The 20,675-nt window shown below is 40.6% G+C and overlaps 2 protein-coding genes across 3 annotated transcripts in view; both read left to right on the top strand.

Annotated features, from left to right (window-relative positions):
• rhpn2 (rhophilin, Rho GTPase binding protein 2) overlaps positions 1-12,766 on the top strand; it is a 28,727-nt gene extending 15,961 nt beyond the window's left edge. The window contains exons 5-15 of one of the 2 annotated variants that reach the window (XM_085767226.1): positions 555-632; positions 1,248-1,372; positions 1,516-1,682; positions 3,271-3,458; positions 3,660-3,816; positions 5,810-5,929; positions 6,097-6,288; positions 6,784-6,830; positions 8,426-8,572; positions 9,836-9,991; positions 10,384-12,766. In XM_085767226.1, coding sequence (XP_085623352.1) covers positions 555-632; positions 1,248-1,372; positions 1,516-1,682; positions 3,271-3,458; positions 3,660-3,816; positions 5,810-5,929; positions 6,097-6,288; positions 6,784-6,830; positions 8,426-8,572; positions 9,836-9,991; positions 10,384-10,650 — 1,644 coding nt within the window. In that variant the 3' untranslated portion in view covers positions 10,651-12,766. Of the gene's footprint in view, positions 1-554; positions 633-1,247; positions 1,373-1,515; positions 1,683-3,270; positions 3,459-3,659; positions 3,817-5,809; positions 5,930-6,096; positions 6,289-6,783; positions 6,861-8,425; positions 8,573-9,835; positions 9,992-10,383 lie in introns of both variants that reach the window. The other variant, XM_085767218.1, reaches the window with a different exon arrangement.
• A 974-nt stretch (positions 12,767-13,740) lies between these two features.
• The window catches only part of cep89 (centrosomal protein 89), a 64,315-nt gene continuing 57,380 nt past the window's right edge, over positions 13,741-20,675 (top strand). The window contains exons 1-6 of the mRNA XM_085767280.1: positions 13,741-13,916; positions 14,506-14,612; positions 15,308-15,454; positions 16,254-16,446; positions 18,605-18,656; positions 20,315-20,422. Coding sequence (XP_085623406.1) covers positions 13,875-13,916; positions 14,506-14,612; positions 15,308-15,454; positions 16,254-16,446; positions 18,605-18,656; positions 20,315-20,422 — 649 coding nt within the window. The 5' untranslated portion in view covers positions 13,741-13,874. The remainder of the gene's footprint in view (positions 13,917-14,505; positions 14,613-15,307; positions 15,455-16,253; positions 16,447-18,604; positions 18,657-20,314; positions 20,423-20,675) is intronic.

Genomic DNA, 20,675 nt, shown 5'->3' with positions numbered 1-20,675 from the left:
TTGTAATAAACAGACTTTACAGTATGTACACAAGGTGTGTTTTGCTATGAGGACTTGAAAAGTTTCCTCTCAAGAAGGATTTGGGTCACATTGTCTGCCCTACCACGCTATGTTCTCCATTTATTCAGCAGCATGATCTGCCTATAAAAAGATTTCCAAAACTAGGTCAATAGCTATTGAGACTGGTGAAGTCATGACGTCGTGATGAGTCACTGCAAATATCCTGATGGCAGTTTTATGGCCATTGTTGCATCCTGTGCTGGTTTATTGGCACATGCTGTAGGTTGTCGCTACAGGTTAATTCAGCTCTATTTATCCACTGTAATCAAACTTCAGTCTTAATGACCAGGTGTCTCCTGCCTCTGTCTGCCTCCTGTCTACTTGGCATTGCACAGTTGGATTTAAATATACAGTTCAGATGTGAAGATGTGATAAAATGGAGGAGTTGTGCAAGAGGGAATTCTGTGGTCACAGGTTTGAACCCGAGAGTACTCCAAAACAACTTGCCGGTCATGTATAATGTAGAGACAATAAGATGTACCTGTTGTTGACAGGACTTTATCTTGGAGCACTACAGTGAAGACGGAAACAGTTTTGAAGAAGAGATTGCTGACCTGATGGATCTGCGACAGGTAACATACACCCACACTCTGATCTGACGCTATACATAAATCTTTTCTGATAAGCCGTCTTTGCATCGATGGTCTACCATTTGTTTTTCATTAAAGTTTATACCACACAAAGGGCCTTTTCAGCCCAATTACAGAAACATATTAGTAACAGTGTAGATAGTTTTTGTTTCATTTTCTTTAGAACTGAGATAATGATCTCTGGTATTTCCACCACCACCCAAATATAATGAGGATGATTTTTTTTTACAGCATGTGATTCACAAAACCTTGGAAGTGACATCTGAAAAAAAGGCATTTTGCCGACATTTCGCCACAGAGCTTGCTGACAGATTTGCGAGACATTCCTCGAAACATTTTTCAAATTTACTCTATTGGAGCTGTTGGCAACAACAAACAAAAAACAAAACAATAAAACCTGTTTCTGTGGTTGATTTGCATATAAAAAACTTCCGTCCGTGAAAGGAAACACATCAGATAACTAGGGCAGAAAAATGTTTTGTGTTATGATTTGAGTTCAACTAATCATTGAAGTTGACTTGTGTTTAACATGTTGTCCAATACTTGTTGTCCACCAGTGAGCACCATATTATATCTTTCATATCTTTCATGTCCTAGGCTTGCCGAACACCAAGTCGAAGCGAGGCTGGAATAGAGATGTTTGCTAAGTACTACGGCCATCTTCCTCTGCTGGAGAGCAGATTCTTTGCCCCAAATCGCCAGACAGGCATCTTCTTCACCTGGTACTCACCAGTTATTATTATTAGAATCAATAAATTCATTAAATAATAAAGTGTGAAGTTCTTTTATTGTGGCAAACAGGATTTTGCCTGCTTATTTCCCGCTAAATGTTTGTTAACTCCTTCCTCATTCCCCCTTCCCTCAGGTACGACTCCTTCACAGGTGTGCCAGTTTGCCAACAGAACCTGTCACTGGAGAAGGCCAGTATCCTCTTCAACATGGCCGCCCTGTACTCTCAGATTGGTACCCGCAGCGACCGACAGACAATAGCAGGCCTGGAGGAGGCCATCTCATCCTTTCAGAAAGCTGCAGGTAGGAAGAGTTGGGGATGGAAAAAACTATGCTAACCGCTGGAGGCATATAGAGTCGTTTTATACATTCAAAAGGTGTCAAATTTGAAACATTATTTCCTATGTTTCTTAAAATCAGATTTATCTGTGATCCCATGTGATATTTAGTTCCTGTAATACAAACTAAAAAATAATGGAGGGACTTAAAATCTGGCTCTGCTTCCATTGACAGAGACTGACACTGTAACACTGTGGCCCAACGATCACTTGTATTTGAAGTAAACTTAACATTAAAAGATACATGCTCTCCAGTAGGAGTGTGCCAGTGTGAAGGCAGCCCTATTTTCAAATTACATGCCAGCCTCCGCCCCCTGACTTCTGCTCCATGACGGGGAACGAATGCAGTTAATGTCTCTCTGGCCTCCTGTCATGTGGCTGAGCTCCAGAGAGTACCAATCATAAGAGCTGGTTCCCCAACCCTCCGAGGTTTCAGGAAGCTCAGACAAGTCTTGATAGAATTATGACTTGGCAGCACGAGGAGTATTGCAGTATAATTACAGCTCTGAACAGGCCAGGGGTTTGGAGCTATTGCTTTGATGGCTACAATTTAGGCATGAACTAAGTCAAACAATTATGCTGTTAGGAGGAACATTGTCACCAGTATGACGAGCCAGTAGTAAACTATGCAGAGAGGTGATGGGCAGGGATGGGAGCTATTGAGGGGCTGCTGCAGTTCCCTTTAGCCAGGGACACAGAGGTTTAGAGGACTGGATGGGCCAGCCAGCTATCGCAGAGGCTTAGATGAAGACTTGTGGGCCGGTGCTCTGTTATTAAGTTGTCTACAAGTCTCCGCTGCCAGGTTTTTAATCTATAAAATAAGAGGGAGGCACTCTCATTTGGAATGCAGATGGTCTTATTGCTTTCATTGAACATGGAAAAACTAATTTAAGAAGCTTTGTGTCTTGGCTAAATATTAAAGAAACACTCAGACATTGATCTCGTTTGCTCGCGGGGAGCTTTTCCCCTTCACTGAGCTCTGTAGTAACAGCAGCGACGAGATGATCGGACATACTAAATCACTTAACTTCTGTGTGGACTCTTTAAAACCTCTGTGTGAAACAGTGATGAGCAGGGTAAATGTTCCAACATGCTCAAGAGCGCAATCAGTCATTTCGCAAACAGGCAAACTATCTTCCATACAACCTTTTTATTTTCCTCATTCAACTTTCATCCACACACACAAACCTAAACTCCATTTGTTCTGTTAAAAGTGACCCTTACCACAGTACTGTAGATGTTAGTGGGAGATCTTTTCTTGAGTTATCTGTTTGGATTGCATTGGCTCTTGTTATGCTGCAGCTAACCTTAACTTCATAGTAGAGGTAAAAAAAGAGAAAAGAGATTTGGGACTGCTGGTCTCAAAATAGAATCACATACATAATACTTGGTGCAATTGTTAAAATCCAATATACATTAATCAAATCACTTTTGTTTCCTCTATAGCTAAATAGGATGCAGATCTAACCTGACCAAATGTTCTAAAGTTAAGAAAGTCCATGTAGTCTTGTTTCCCTGTTTTTGCACCACGCTGATGAATAATTCTCACCCAGGTGTCCTGAACCACCTGAAGGAGACCTTCACCCACACTCCCAGCTACGACATGAGCCCAGCTATGCTCAGCATGTTGATCCGGATGATGCTTGCTCAGGCTCAGGAGTGCTTGTTTGAGAAGATTGCGTTGCCTGGGATTCTTAACCAGTTTTACTCCCTGATGAAAATGGCCCAGGAGGCTGCAAAGGTAAAGAGCAACACAGGTGCAGACACAGTCCTCATGTCTTATAGGCTCCAAGCTCTTTCTTACTGAGTGGACTTAGGTGACTTAAGTGAATGTAAAATAATAATGTCACCACATTCAGACTTTTTTTTTTTTTTTACTGTTATGAGTGATTTTATCCACATTAATTCTTTCTCGGTAACTTTGGTTTCTTTCTCCCGCTAGGTCTCAGAAACCTACGACCAAGTCCATCAGTCCATGATCCAGACGCCAGTCAAAGACAATGTCCCATTGTTCTGGTCCACCATGTCACAAGTCAAAACCAACCACTATCGCTCCATGGCGCACTACTTTGTTGCCTCGGCCCTGCTCGACCACCAGCGTAAGGAAAACCATTTATTGAGAAGTTAATAATTTTCACACAGGTTCAGGATCAGGACAGGAGTGTTAAAATATTAATCAGAGAGTCTGGGAAAATGAAAAGATCAGAAAACTGAATAGATAAGCTTAAAGACAATAGAAACTGTGAATTAAATAGTGGACTATGTCACCAGCGATTACAGTATTTCTGATAATCTGCTGCAGAGTCAAGCTGCATTAGAGTCAGAGGAGGACGGTATTAGTATTTGCATATAGTGTGCGCCGCACCACGTAGGCCGGGCCCTATATGTTAAATAGAGACAGGAATGTTGCTTATGCAAAAACTACAACACAAAGTAGTTTAATAATATTCCAATTGGTACATTACAACAAGGTCAACATGAATAACACAATCAAATATGGTCCTTCTTCTCTTTGAACAACAACACAGTAACATCAACAGCATAGCTTTGGATTTTGTGTCCAACCTCCAGGCTCACTCCCTCTAAACACCCACTGTGATGTACTTGTTGTGTGACATTAGCCTGGCTGTCAGCTGTTAAGGTGTAAAATCACATCTGGCCTTAGCTGTTTCATTTTGAACGCCATGGAAAAACCTGATCCTCCTCTTAAGGAGCTGTGTAGGCCACTGGGTTGGTCATGTCAGATGGCTAGTCTGAACCACAGCCAGCCACAAAGCTATTGCATAACAGCTATTTAGAGACACACTACCCATGGTAAAGAGAGGCTGTGTTTCCAGGAACTCTGGTCAGAGAAAGACAGAAAGAGAGTTTAAGGGAAAAAGAGAGACAGTTGGAGTTAGTGAAGTGGAAGTACTGCTGAAGGATTACAGTTATGTAGCGACTAAATGCTGTCTGCCTGATCAAATGGCAGAGAGAGCAAGAGAGCCAGTATGGAAGAGGGCGAGAGAGAAGGGAAGGATGTTTTGTGAATGAACAAAAACCCTCAAATTATTGGCGGTAGCTGTGGCTGCTAATTTGTATCATATTTCTTTATGTCTTGTCATTATAGTAGATATGTTGTAGAGTTCACAACCAACCATACTAGATTGATTTGTTATTTCCAGCATTTCACCCACCCATAAATCAAGATTTCCTTCCACTGTGCATCAATATTCTGCACTGTTGTTGGGCTCAGATTATGGAGCTTTACAGTGGATGATCATACTTTTAGTAGCCAGTGCTATGAATGGGACAGGACTGAATAGGGGAACAACAGAGCGAAGCAGCTTTGAGTTTGGCAGCTCATTAACAGATTCCTGTGTGAATGAGAAGAACAGAGCAATTACTGCAGGACTGTAGAGAGAGAGCCCAGAAACTGGACAGGATGAAGACCGCTGTAGTAAACACGACAAACAGTGTTAAATAATCGTTTTTATACTGTCTCTGGGAAGAAATTTAGTCAGAGACTAGAAGACTTGGGTGCCTAGGATTTTCCTGTTCAAAGTGATGAGCCAGTATATGGAGGAGAAAGATTAGTTTGTGGTGGTCTATGCTACCTGGTGCCCTGGAGTAGTTTATATTTTATAGGGTGTATATTGTGCAGGAATTTGGACTCAGTCAATGTTTAGACTGTTGACCTTGTAAGTAATTTTCAATTATTTTGCGTAGCAGCCAAACATTACATGAGCTTTAAGATGTTTGTGTTCAGGACGTAGCTGTGATATTCAAAATATTAATGTCAACCTTTGTTCAGGCTATTGTAGAAACACGTGTTGCTATTTTCATTCGTACCTATGACTCACTTGTAAAAGGAAGGAGGACAACGTTTACTTTAAATAGAAAATACTTGTCGATTTTAAATCAGCCCACATTAGTGTAAAATGTCACAAAATCTCAACATATTATCACATGTAATATCTTACTGCTAATGTAGATTCTGACCAATCTGTGCACCACGGCTGTGCACTGACTCATTTGTGGATGGTCTCCTTTCATACCTTGCAGTGTGTGGTGTACGCCTCTGTTAACTCTTTGTGTTGTGTATGTGTGCAGTGACTCCCAGTGATGATGAGGACAAACAGGAGAAGACGTTATCACAGGTCTATGATCGCCTTCCAGAGGGACGGTCTCCTCTGGACATCCTGAAGAAGAAAGAAGAGCGAGAACGCATTGGTGAGTGTGGACACGCAGGTTGAACCCGGGGGGGAAAGCAGAAGGAAACAGGAGAACACAGCAGAGTGCCAGCGACACCAGACCTGGCTCTTTTTTTCTGCTTCTCATCTTCCCTCTCTCATGCTTCTTATCCATTCAATGGTGAATTTTTTCAACCCCTCTTGCAGGTAAAGCACACATTCGACGGGCAATCCTGGGTCATGAGGAGGCTCTGAGGATTTACAGTTTGTGCCACCACCTGAACAAGCTAGAGATCCTCGAGGACATTTTAAGAGCCAGTCACCAGCGCTCGCTCAAGAAGCACAGTGAAAATGAAGACGAAGAATTCACAGACTACACGGAGGCACCTGACATTATCTGTGAGTGTTTTTACAAGGGGGCAGCAGCACCACAATCAATGATAATATCCTTACATTGGCCTTAAGTAAACACTAAAATGGGATTAGAGTGATTGTTGAGTTTATTTGAGTCTCCATTAAGCATCACTAAGGTGATAGCTATTGTCTCTGTGGTCGACATAGAAACTCAACAGCAACCGTAGAGTCACCACAACAAACACTTCACCAATGATAGTGCCCCAGCAATGTCAAATGGGACCAACTGTGTTGATTTATAAGGTTTGTTTCTCTAGGGAGAGGGTGTTTATATGTGTATATATATAAAAGACTGCTGTGTTGTGTACCACACCTGCTGCAATCAGGCCTGATAAGTGACATTTATTTCCAGGTGCAGATGATGTAATGTTTACACAGCAGACTCCCCGCCCTCCTCTGGACTGAGCAATACCTAAATGTGGTTGTGACAGTAAACACTGTAAATGACACCTTTGTTTTCCCTCCTCTTTCTTTTCACAGCAAAAACAGACCACAAAGCAGAGATGGAGGTTCCTGCGACCACAAAGGTGAAAGTCAACGACTTTTTCCAGAGGCTGGTATGTGGGTTACTAATCTCCTTCCACTCACATTGCTTTATTTTTCATATTTGGTTGGTTTATTCAGCTAGTGATGAAATGACTCTGGACTTGTGTTTTAGATTCATTCACAAGTTTTTAGCCCCCAGAATGTTTTTTTGTTGTTATTTCTGAATACAACCAACCGAGGATGAGTGTCTTTGAAGCTTTGGAGACTTTGAGCAAGTTCTGCTCTCGTGTCCAAAGCCTCTTATATCCAAGGCAACAAATCCAAACTAACACTAACAATGGAAACAGGTGCTCTGATCCTGGCTTGAACTCCACTTGGTTCATGCAGATGGCAAGTGGTGAACATTTGCTATTACAATTTAGCACTGCTGTTGTGGGAAGAAATCTCTACTAAAGTCAATGTGTGATATTTGAATTTACCTGAAGATCTGGAAATCTCTCTTAAGGTTGACACACGTGTCCCGCAAGAGCACCTGACAAATTCCTCACGTTTCCAACTAACTAAAAACTGTAATCTGATCCCCTTTGGGATTGCTCATGCTAAAGTGTATGAGGTCATGTTATGTGTTATTACACTGCTAACATTATCAGGGTGGTGGTGACTGGGTGGGGGCACTGGCATCATCTGTCATAGTAACTGTGATCATTTTTTCATCCTCTGAAAGAGACATTCAGGAGCATATCATGTTCCCTAACAACCAGTAAAAGGAATTTCTGGTTCCTGCTGTAAAATCCCAATTTAATAAAATGTCTCTGCAACAAAGCTGTGGAGGAATGTAGATTATCTGCAGAACAACGAGACGCTGAAAAAAGATCAACCCAGCACTATCTCTCCATAAAACTCCATGGTGATCATTTTAAGGAGCAGGATCTAATCATACATTACATAGGACTGATTGTCAGGACCTTTTTCCAGCAGATAAGTCTATCAATTTATGATAGCAAAAGGGAAAGAATTACACGTTTTTGATCAGTTCTGTCTAATGCAGAAGTTATTGGTCAGTATTAGATTGTTTACTCAGATTATCCCATTACATACCAAGCGTATATTCTTAAATAAATAAAAAATAAGTTGTTTGTTGTGTTGTACAAAAATAATTGCATAGTGTGTATCTACAGCCCAGCGTAGTGACACATACTGTACAGTATGCTGAGCCTTTCACAAAAGTCACTTTTGATACAGCACATAAAGGCTTATGTGCCTTTGAAGTGGAAAAGTGTGTAAAACAAAACAAACTCAGACTAATTACAGAAACTTGTTTCCTCAGAAGTTTCAGGGGTGTGAGAGAGCGGTCATTTAAATATGGTCCTTTCATGTAGGCTACAACCTGAAAATTAGGGCTGAAATACATCAAGTCTGTTTCTTATGAGGTGTCTCATATACCCCTCTAGTAGGAGGTCACATCTGTGGACTCAAATTATATTTCACGAGCCTGTAGGACACAAGAGGGGATTATTATGATGGATTTTAGTCTTTCCCCAGGCATTCACTAAAACCTTTGAACTCCACAGGATATTATCCTCTTGTACTCTTGTAGCCTTATTAACCATTGTGTCCCCTCACTGTCTCCACTCAGGGACCACTGTCAGTCTTCTCAGCCAAGCAGCGGTGGACACCACCACGGACAATACAACTCCGCCCAGAAGACAGAGACCTGGGTTTCACCCTGAAAGGCGAATCTCCTGTCCAGGTGGTTTCATTGGACCCCCTCTGCCCAGCTGCTGTGAGTTAACCGACTGTATCCTCCATGCTTATGACTGAACAGAAGATTTATTTTCTATTACTGTATGCAGCCAGCCTTTGGTTTCATTGATTTGCTTCAACTTTAAATGATAGAATAGAACAGAATTAAATACAGTTTTACCATCTCCTGTGTTACAAAGGGTCTTTTTATTTTAAAGGTGTCTTTTTGTCCTTTTTAAAGTATATTTTTGCCTTTTAATTGATAGCACAGTTGAGAGAGAGAGAGACAGGAAATGGGGAGGCAGAGAGGGGGAATGACATGCAGAAAAGGGCCGCCCAATGCGGGATTCGAACCGGGGCCGCCTGCAGTGAGGACTGTAGCCTCAACGTGGGGCGGCAGCTCTACCAAGTGAGCTAAACGCCGCCCTTTTTGTCCTTTTTAAGAGGTAGAATGGTAAACTTCGAAAAAGTTAACAAACTATGTTATTTCACACACACACACAGCACACAAAATATTCCAGGAACCCAGTTCAGTATTTTCTTCTGTCAAAGTTTAACAAAAGCCAGATGCACAGGTTGCTCAATATGAACTCCAGAGCAGGCAGCAGTGTTCACTATCAGTTTTCTACAGTGGGAAAATTAAACAGCTTAAAATTTCAGACATGCTTGCACGACTGAATATCAAATAGATGCAACTGATCTCATCAGTACAGAGAATCTTTAATTCACTATAGTCATCCATAGAAACCTAAACAGGATTCAGTCCCACTGAACGTTTTGAGGCTCAACCCCCCTCCCCCTCCTCATCCACTCTGGCTACTAATTTAATTAAGAATCAGAGAGTATTTACTCCCTGCAATCCTTTTCAGCCTGACAGCTCATTAAGAGGTGCTGACAAAGAGCAGATTCTTATTGGGCCCTGTAGGCTATGCAGGGAGACAGATTAGTTGTATTGTACAAGCTTAACTAGGCCAGACTCTTTATAACTTTTAATACTGCATTGAGCAGGATTTATTTTAGACCTGACTGATCTGCCTCTGGTGAGCACAGATCCAGCAATAGCCGAGCTCCCATAGACAAGACAGATTTCCTAGAGCTATGAAATAAAGCGCACGTGCTCGACCAAGTGTTTTGGGAGTAAAGCTTAGTGTTTTCTCTGCTCTGATCCCTGCTACCTGATGGAAAGTAGGTGAGCCTGACTGAAACCCTGAAACCCTCCACTGTAAATGTTTACTCTGCCCGCTGCAGAAACCAGCCCTCCACTCTCTATATAACCGTTGATCTCCCCTTCTGTCTTTCTCAGGCTGATGGTCTCAAAGAAGGTGACTTCATTGTTGCAGTGGGCGACACCGACTGCAAGTGGTTGGGTGTGAGCGACGTGATGAGGCTGCTAAAGGATGTGAACGAGGAGGATATCGACATCCAGGTGGTCAGCATGATGGAGGGCAACCTTCCCATGGTATGCCATGGCCTCTTTTCCTCTTACTGGCGTAGAAAAATGTGAAGCAATCTTTCTGGTTTGTTTGATTGATAAACATTGACACTGTCTTTGTATCACATAACTGAGTGGAGTTATTAACCCAGGCAAGATTTCTTTATTGCCTGGGTTAATAATCTGCAGTTTCTCATGAGAAATAGATATGACCCACATGTAGTGAATGTAACAGAATGCAGCTCTGTGATTGTGTGATTTATCTGTTCTGTCACAATGAAAAAAACAAAACAAAAAAACCCCCAACTCAACTCTTTAATCTGTCTGTACACACCTTTCAAAGCAGAGAGCGGCTCTGTTTAAACAAACACCGACCATCACTTTCCACTAAATGTCACTGTCTATCTCTCTGTGTCCAGCCTACCAAGAGCGCCACCTTTTGTGGAAACCTGCCGAAGACTTACTCCATGATCTGTCTGGCCTATAATGATGACGACAAGAATCCCACGTCCCGTAAAGTCACCAAGAAGTCGTCCTTCCTCAGCTGGGGTCTGAAGAACAAGCTGAAAAGTGCCAGCACCCTCAGCCTTCCCACAGCCGACCACAACAGCACCGGGCCCTGGAATAAACCATATCCCATCTTCCCCAGCTCCAGCTCCTACAACAAAGACGGTGTCCTACACTGAACCAGCTGCAGGCCCTAGCTACAGGCTTTTTACTGTCTGCTAGCACCGTGCAGTATGCAGCCTAGTGTGGCTGTATACAGTGCTGTGCTGTACCCATACTGGACCTACTATGGTACAGTGCCCTTTGGTGTTTCCACTTAAGTACTGAGCAGTAGTGTTTGAAGCTTGCTGGTCACCAATGTGGTATCACTGTCAGCTACCTTGGAAAGTGGCTGAACTAAAAACTGTATGTGGGCGCCCATGTTAGTACAGTTCAGTATCTGAAATGATCTGGACTGTCACATTATAATGGAAAATAATTTTCTACCTTGCCAGTATGCGTACAGCACAGTACAACTGCACTGTGGGGAAAAAACATGCCAGTTATCATTCCAGTCTATATATACACACAGCACTGAGACAGGTTTTTAAGTCAAACTGTCATCTCAGTATGTTTTTTTGAAGAAACGCTCCAGACCAGTTGAAGGACAAAAACAAAGTTGTACAAACACACCCAGTGTTGGTTTCTGCTTGACTGCAAGGGGGTGATTTTACTGTGGCTTAAGCAGTCTCTCGTTGGCTCCATTGTGTACTGATGTAGCTGCGCACTATCGAGTTGCAGTTACATTTTCCGTGCATCCTCCACACATGTTTATGCCATACTGTACATGAAAGATTTGGTCATTGCCATGATATTTGTTGAAATAGGTGGACACTGATCAGTTTTGGGGTTGGAAATAGTACATATATTTTCTATATAGATACTGTATGTAGATGTGACCTTCTCAAGTGTGTTAAACTGAGTGACTGAGGGAAAACAAAATGTGCTCTGCAGTTGTTGTTGTTGTGTTTTTGTTTGTTTTTTTTTATCTGGGGAGAGTTGATGAATGCAATGTTCTATAAGCTGCTAAAAAACATACATATATACATCGGTTGTGTTGTATTGTTGTCACTTTTGTATTTGTGAGAGAGCCTTTAATGATTATTGTTTATATTGACTGCCATGTCTGGGACACAATGTAAATGGAAATATTGGTGTATTTTAGGTGTGCTTAATATACCAGTTATGTCACAGACCAAAATGCCTCCATGTCTCTGGCATGTCAGTACCATTTACCATCCTGACTCGTCTTACCCACCCTCTTTTATCAGTGCTGCTGCAGTCTGGCAGTTTGTCCGTTTGTAAGAAGAGTACGAGCTGTGTGTCTCTAGTAATGTGAATCTTGATGTGGTTAGAGGTTACTTTATCTCCAGAAGGGAAGAATGTGGGCACACTGATGACATTCCTGCATTGAACCGAAATATGCGGTCACCCAACAGTGGCCTCCACCAATGCCCACAGTCATGTTACTACTATTTGTTTCTACTTGTCTTAATCCCAGTCACATCCCTGATTCAACTGACACTTGCAGTGTTGGACTATCTCTTTATCTACAAAGTAGATTCTTATACACATTTGATAATCAAATTATTTATGTAATGAAAAATACACACAAAAATATATATATTTGCCTGTATGTTGTAGGTGTCAGAACTAGTTTGCGAGTGAATTTTTGCACGTTGGATTTCTTGATTTTGGTTTCTTGGAGGAATGTATTTTTACTAGTCTTTAAATCATTTGGTGAACTTATATACTGGTACATTTTGTCTATGTAAATATATTTTCAAGTGTTTTTAAACAGTAACACTGAGAAGATGTAACACTCTTTACTGTCTCTGTTTACCTAATGTGGTGTCTTAAGTGCCATTTATACAAAATCATGAAGTGTCACAGTAAATGTATGGCAAAGAATGTGTGCAGTAATTATTAGTGCCAACTAATTGTGCTAACAGAGGCAGTACCTACACAGGTATCATACTTTAAACAATCTTTGTATGCATTTGACAGTGCATAGTGATTCTGAATGCCTTACTGTAAAGCAGGTCCGAAGGGTCTAAAAGTGGTGTTTGAGACTTGGAACACACTGTGTATGCAGAGGGTGATAGTAGCCTACCTGTTCTCCGAGGATTCAGGTTGCCTTTTCCTCTCTATCTGTAGCTACTCTGTGCTGCTTAGCAACTGTGTTGTAAGTGCTTTGTTAGAAATTCTTTGTGTCACTTGTAAACTCAAATCTCAATAAAACTGGGACAAAACAAATATCCAGATATTTTTTTTTCCCCCCAATATGCAAAATATTGTGGTTTCTATATCGATAGGTGAAACTGCCCAGCAGGTTTGGGAATGAGTGGAATGAAGTTTGCCCACACCCCTCAGTCAGCCAACACACAAAGTCAACACACACATGGGTTTTTTGAACTCTTTATAATCTGGCTCTCACATGGTATCCTAATCCACCATCACAGAAACAGAAACACCATGTGATCAAGGTTTTTACCCATCAGGCCTCTCACCCCTACCACTCTCTGCAAAAAGTCTCCTTATGTTATATATGAGGAGGGGAATCGTGTCTGAGAGAGCAGATTCTCACAAACACCCCACACTTTAATGAGATTTATTTTCACAGGATGAGAATATTGCAGAAATCAAATCTGTTGACATAGGGAGATTCATATTTTGATTATTCCCATAGGCAAAGGGCAGGACCAGATAAAACTCATACAGAATTCTTCAGATAATAACAGCATGAGGGGGGAAAGATCATGTTTGTTTTTGTTAGACTCTAATCACAATTTGCTGTAATATAACAATAGACTATGGGTTTACTGTTAATGTTTGGAAAACCTAATTCACGTCAATCAGCATAAATATGGAGAAACCTCAATCTTTTTTGCAATAGCTCACGGAAGATGCATATTTGAACGGTTAAAGTAGACTCATGCTGTGAAAACAGTTTTTTTTTCTTCCAGGGGACGCATTAGAGCTGAAACTCAAATGGAACAACATCGCCCTCCTGTGTCCAAGCCGTTGGTTGTTAAGGACCTCGTTGCCAGGTGAATTATAACAGTCGCTGATTGGCTTCTCTCTTCAATTTTAACCAATCAACGCAAAGTTTGTTGCAACGTTCGTTCCTTTGCTGGAGCGTCTAGATACGAAGGAACCGCAGGCAGACAGCCTGTTGAATATACCTAGCTTATGTGTAATTCGCTTTCTGTGAAAAAGAAGCCAGATAGATAAATGACGACGAGAAGTGCATTCTTGTAATGTTGTTCAACTGAAAGTCTACGCGGCAAACGAGTCATATTATTTGCCTAAACTGGAACACTAACTGAGCTAGTCAAGGAAGGGTCTGCCACCTATTTCCACTATGTTAAAATTCAGCTTCAGGAGAGAGAAAGACAAGGAGTTTGTAAGTGTTGAACATTTTATTCTTTCTCTGTCTTCAGCCAGCTGAAACACGTTTTGTCGTGTAATTAAGCCAATGAGACCATGTTATTTGCCACTGAAACCATGCTAACTTCAGTCACTTAACGTTGACAAAAGTTTAAAAAGTCAGAAATATTTGCACTGACACTTGGTAAATTACACTAGCTTAGCGGGCACCTTATTAGTCTTTGTTCTGACCCAAATGTAAAACCGAGTAAACTGAGGGATGTTTTGCCCACTACTCCCCTGCTGTTCTGTGGAAAAGCTGTTAAGATAATATATTTGAATACTGGATCCCCGGTGCCAAATATACAGTGTGTTTCCAGTAGGAAATCCCCACAGGCAGTTGTGTGCTTAGTATCACGTTAATCAAAAGGTCATGTTGCCATTCTGTAATCCTCCTCCTTACTCCTCCCCATCCCCCGTTTTATCTCTCAGGTTGGTTGTTAACTGTTACTTTACTAATCCTTCCTCCACAACCTTTGTCATGAAACCTACTGTACACTGTGTGTGTGTCCATGTGTTTTTGTTTACCCTCTCCCCAACCTTCCCTCCCTGTGTGTGGTGTGTAGAAACATATAGCCCCTGGGTTGATCCCTGCTGCGTCCATTGCTCCAAAGCCTGCTGTGCCTCGTACCCCACCCCCCCGCAGCCCAGACCCCTCACCTGAGAGACCCAGGTACCTAACACTTTTCATCATCTTTAACCTCCCACATCCTTTCATGTTGTTGCATTTCATCTAACACTGGTTTCCTGTTGGTGCACAGCTGGCAGCTGAATGAATTCTGAGGAAATGGTTGCTTTTTCTCTATCATCTACAATGTGGGGTCTCTCCAGTTACCTCAATAACATGCTGTTGCTAGATTGTAATAGATTGTCCCATTTGTTCAAGTTGACGTCTCTGGATACATGCATGTTTGTGTACTGTACATGGACAAGTTAAAGAGTGGTTTCTAGAGCTTTCACTGTTACTGCAGTGCAAAAATACTGTTGCCATGATTGATTTACAATTTACTGATCAGTGATCACTAATCCTCACAATACACTTCCCTTTCTTCAACACATACTTAACATGATTTTCTTTGCCTAACATACTATATCTGGCTGAGAGAGTTATTGTTGTACTTTAAAAACAAAGAGTTGTTTCAGAGAAGCCATACTACTCTACATGTTAAATCTAAAACAATACCATCACACTCATTTAAAGAGTTTGATGATAGAGTATAACAATGTGCAACATCCATATAGAATGTAAACATTAGAAATAACACATTATGACTTGAAATTCTGACCTGACAAGTAGCTTGCATTTCTTGTGCCTTTCTCTTACACACACGTTTTCCCCTCAAATGAACTGTGGTTTTCCATCTACAGATCAGCCTTAGCAGCTGCCATCTTGTCTTCCTCGCTCACTGGACAGACATGGGCCCTCCCTCCTGCCAGGCCAAGGTCTTTCTCTACGAGTGAACGATCGGAGTCCTTCCTATCTGAACCAAATATCAGCACAACACTTTACAATAGGTAAACCTCTAGAAGATATTTCCAGTATTATACACACGCTTTGTGACAGGTGAATCTCACTACTGTATGCAAGTTGGCCTCTAGTTTAAAAGCTGACCTGGGCCTGTATATCAATGTGTTAGGGAGGAAAATTGACTTGGTGGATTGGTAGGGAGAGCAACCACTCTTCTGCTTAAATATAATTTAAGCAGAAATTCTATGATCTTCAAAATGGGTTGTGAACGGGGTGGTATTTAGCTCAGTTGGTAGAGCACCCGCCCCATGTGTTGAGGCTATAGTCCTCACTGCAGGCGACCCCGGTTCGAATCCCGCGCCAAGCGGCCCTATCCTGCATGGAAGTTGTAATATAGACCCTGGCTTCCTTAATGATTTGTGAGTGAAGATCTTATTTACTTTCCTCTCCATTGCTCCCTCTTCCATCTTGTTGTGAAGCCTAAATGAGCCTTAAAGTCTTTTTTTAATTTATTTTTTTTACTTTTTACACTTTTGAAGTATGCCTTAATGAAGACATTTGACATGGTGTAGTTGGAAACGCAGAGGCAGAATTAATAAAACTTAAAATGCCTGACATTAATTTAGCTAGTTCAGTTTCAGGATCCTGATTCAGGATTTGTGTGCTGATTCATTCATGTGTGTGTCTGTGATGCTTGAATATGAGTTATTAATCTCAGCTGTGCTTTTTCTAGTAGGCCAACATAGTGGAAAGTGAATGGGTTGTTTTACTTTCTCTAAGAAAATGAAATTTCAATTACTTTTTCCTCCACAGTTTTTAGAGATAATAAATTCTTACCTTCTTCAGAGACAGATGGTCAGACGATTTGGATAGCCGACCACGCTTGTCCTCACCTGACCACTCAGAAGAGGAACTGGAAGATAAGGAAGAGGCCTTAGAGAATGAAGAGGACAGAGAGGACCATATCTACCAAACACTGGACAGACGGGATAATTGTTCAGTCACAGAACCTGTTTATGCTCTGCCTCTAAAAGCCAAGGTAGGCAACAACAAAATGTTGTTATGTGTGCAATGTCCTTCACATCATTAAAAACTCACTTTAAAAAGCCTTTTGATTAACTAGTTAACCTCCACCTTGAGCTGCTTACCCATGCAGAAATATAATTTACAATGTATATGTTCCTATTTCTAGAGGGATGTTGCAAGAGATGTCACACATGTTATTGTCACATATCCTCTGATATATGAAGACTGTAACGTATACAAAAAAATCTATTGATCAACACATTGAAAAAAGCAATACAATGATTTTTCATAAGGTATAAGATGTTGTGACCATATGTGTTAATGTAATAATATAGGCTATTAATTATTATCAAATATTTATTTAATGTATGAATGCAAACATATTGAAATTCTTCACACAGCTGAATATCAAAATGTAGTGTATGAAGATATATTACATTTGTTTGTGGGAAGTGGCCAACAGTAGAAGATTGCACTGTGCAGCTGCCAGCAAAATCTGTTCCATAACAAACGATAACACATGCTAGAGCAGGAACAGCACAGGTGTAATTAATAAAATCAACCATGAGAAACATGCATTACATCATGTAGTTGATCCAGCTCCAGGTCCCTGTGTGCACACTGGTGCACAGAGACATCGTTATCATGTTATCAGTTACACCTGTGCTTTTGATGTGTGTCCGTAGTGTATGTGTGAGAATTACTGTCCTTCAAATTTGGTCCACTGTGGTATTGTGATACCTGTCAGACCCACTGGGAGGCACAGCTCTACATAGAATACAGGTGACGTATAACTGTGCAGTGGATTCGTTTGGTAGGAATTTGATATGTTTTTTCCCCCCTCCTTTTTCTCATTGTATGTTTTTTTCACATTATCTGTGCCCCATTTAATCAGTGTTGGTGGAAATTTACTTTTAGCTGGTGCAGTCATTTTTTTGGTTGCCTTTACAACTGAGTTACTGCAGTCACAGACTACATTGTATGAGTAGTGGATACTTTTTTCCCAGTCAAAGAAGAAGGAAGAGCGCGCACACTCAAAGGAAAAAAAAAAGTCTGGTGGTGCTCGGCTAACAAACAATAAAAAAATAGAAGCCAGCGACACTGAGTGTCCTTCTGATATCTTTAATACCTCACTGGTACAGGCCACCCACACAAACCGGTTTCGATGGTCAGTCTTCCTCAGTGTGTGAACAACACTGACAAAGACTGACTGTCGAAACTGGTTCCTTTTACTTTTCCCCAGTCACTCGAAAATGTATTTTTCCCAGTGCCTGAGATGGCTTGCTTTACTGGCTCACTGTCTTATTCCATGCTTTATACATTGTATATAATTTCTTCTTGTGTTTCAGCATCTCAGTGATTATAAACCCTAGTATCCCTACAGTATGTTTCTGTTCTCACAAACCCATGAGATATTGCTTTATTCATGCTCTTGTTCTGTATATATGGCTGCTCTCAGTTTTCTATCCTATACTGTACAGGTCCCAATGGACTCTATTCCCCCTGTCAGTTGTATTTCCAAGCCATCATACTGTAGTGTCTAGCTGCTTGCTGTTGTATTTTCAACACTACTCAGTTAAAGATAGTTGAAACTTATGCTAGCAACACAGAACAAGATGTTGGTATTCCATGTAGCAAAAATATTGGCTGAGGACACAGAGTTGTAGTCTATTATTTAGAGCTTATCAGAACAATGTACCACCATACAAATAAGATCCACACCAGTCTTCAGGCTTTACCTTCATAAATCTACAAGACCCTCGTCAGCCGTTGTTTAGTATGCAGGATCAGGGCAATGAAATGATGTGAGGGGGTGTGCAGAGATTACTGTACTGCATGTGAATATATATATATATATATATATATATGACTATGGCATCTTCTATAATCACATGGTGGTTATGCCTTATAAATTAAATAGAATAGTTTGTTTCTGTTGTTTCTCATCCGTGACTGGTCTTCTTTACACCGAACTCAACACTGTGACTGTTTAATCTGTTTTTTAAGATTCAGAAGAATAAACACAGTCTTCTGTTTATTGTCCTTTTGACAATGCTTATGAATGCAGTGGTCTCTGACATCGCCTTGCACAAAGGGGCAGCAGGGCTGGGGAAATCAGTTTAATAAGACTATCTGACGGGCTCTGTATTTTTTGTCTGCCTGTCTTCCAGACCAGGACACCCACGCCAACCCAGATGTCTGGCATAAGGATCCCCATTCCAGGTACTGACAAGTGTATAAACACAAGAATGACAAAATCCTCTGGAAAAGGCAACAAATTATTTTACCATAACTTATGACTATTGAATTTTATAGTATTTCTTGGTGATACTGTGATTTACTTTTTATCAGCCAAAATAAAACCTGAATCAGACAAACCATGTCACCATTTATCACCATATTTATTTGTATACGATTGTCACTAATAAACATACTGTGTTAGTTTCTGTAAATCGGATTCCACTCAGTTTTCATTATATTATTCACATTAAAAGTATTGAACCTGATGCTCTCGCTGGTTGTAACCACAGAAACGCCAAGGGCAGGTGGTAACATCCATTTCAGTAGTCAATGTTGCATTTAAGTGGCTCCAAATCGACAACAATACACTGTGCATTCAGGGTATTATTGCCCCTTCATGTGTTTCATGTTTTGTAATCTTGCAATTTTGTTCTACAAATCATTTAAATGTATTTCTTCTCTTTACAATGTCCCATAATGACAGAAAAAGAAAAAACTGTGATATCACATACAAAAGCATTCAGACCCTGCACTCAGCAGACTGTTTACTTTACCTTCAGCAGCACTATGCAGCATTTTCAAGTCATTGTGCTTGATTTTCAAAATCCTTTCTGAATAAGTGGATCTCCTAAGACATGTTCAAAGTGGTTTTCTTTTCTTTTTTTTGTTGAGGCAGAGACATATCACAGCTCTTATTCAACCAAACATGTTTCATAATCACAATCTTGTAGCTTTATGTCATTAGAGCCTCATTATAGTTGTTTATTACCAGAGGTGCCCACAGGCTATTGGCTCTATTGAATGAAGACATTTTATGTGTCAATCAAATATTAATACCTTCATTACTAAAGTATGTATGCTTTATACAGAATGCCTGTAGTGCATTCAAGCCATGGGGAAAGTGAGAATTATTTTTTCAGATTTTCTTTTCTTTTACAAGTCACAGAAATTCGTACATACAGTAAATTGTTGTATCAGAGCTTATTTTCATAATAGAATTTGATTAATGGAAATAGATTAGATAAGATCAATAGAAATTTGACAAAAATAAGCATGTAGAATAATAACTAAGGGAATGAAGAGTAGAATCACAATTCAGAGGCAGTCCAGGAGTAGTCATTGCTCCTGTTCCCTCAAGGTCAAGGTAATCTCTTATTCCTGCACAGTAATTTAATGTACAACATTTAGATACAACGGACTGTACACAATTTCCTATCTGGTATTGTTCCCTTACCTCACTCATTTATTCCTTAATTAGGAATAAACAGTGTGTAAACCATGGGCTGGAATCTCGATTCTTCTATGTGCAAGATAAACAATCAGTGGTTGTCTGAGTCTGCCTTCTAAAACGTGTCTTATCCTTTCTATGATGTATTGGTTCAATCGCAAAGCCACCTGTTATATGTGGCAACTGTTGTTTGCATTCAGGGACATAAGTAGAAGGTTTTTGTTATATGTAAGAGCGAAACTGTTGTTGGGCTGTAATTAGCTTTCTTGACAGGAAAGTCACTTTTGTATACAAATGTGTACTTCATGGTAATTGGGGGTTATAGCATAATTAATCCCACAGTAGCTCCAAGTACTTCCTCTGTACTTTTATTGATCTATAGATGGCATGTTTTTATGTTGTCATCCTGCAGGTTTCACTGAGGCCACCCGTGTCCAGTCAAATGAGGCCATCTGTGATTCCTCTAAGAAGAAAGCTTCTGTTAGGAAGAGCTCTGGCAGTCAGAGAGATGCTGTACCACGTAAGTTGAGATCTCAAATTTGTTTTAGTTTTTTGTAATTTTGACTTATGTTTTTTTTTTTTTTAAGTATTTCGTTATGGATAACATAAGATGAGATATTTCCTTATTAGCCCCACGTTGGGGAAATTGTGGCAGAATAGCAGTAGAAAAGAGATATTGCACAGCTGATGAGTGTCAGTTATCATTGCACATGGTGTGTTGTTAGTCGTTGGTCTTTTGTCTACTAAGTCTAGTGTTCGTTGTACAATCTGAC

The sequence above is a fragment of the Trachurus japonicus genome, chromosome 3, assembly GCF_045865225.1.
Source record: "Trachurus japonicus isolate A0001 chromosome 3, Traja_1.0".
NCBI lineage: Eukaryota > Metazoa > Chordata > Actinopteri > Carangiformes > Carangidae > Trachurus > Trachurus japonicus.
The sequence above is the reverse complement of the archived record's forward strand: the minus strand, read 5'-3'. Positions and strand labels throughout refer to the sequence as shown.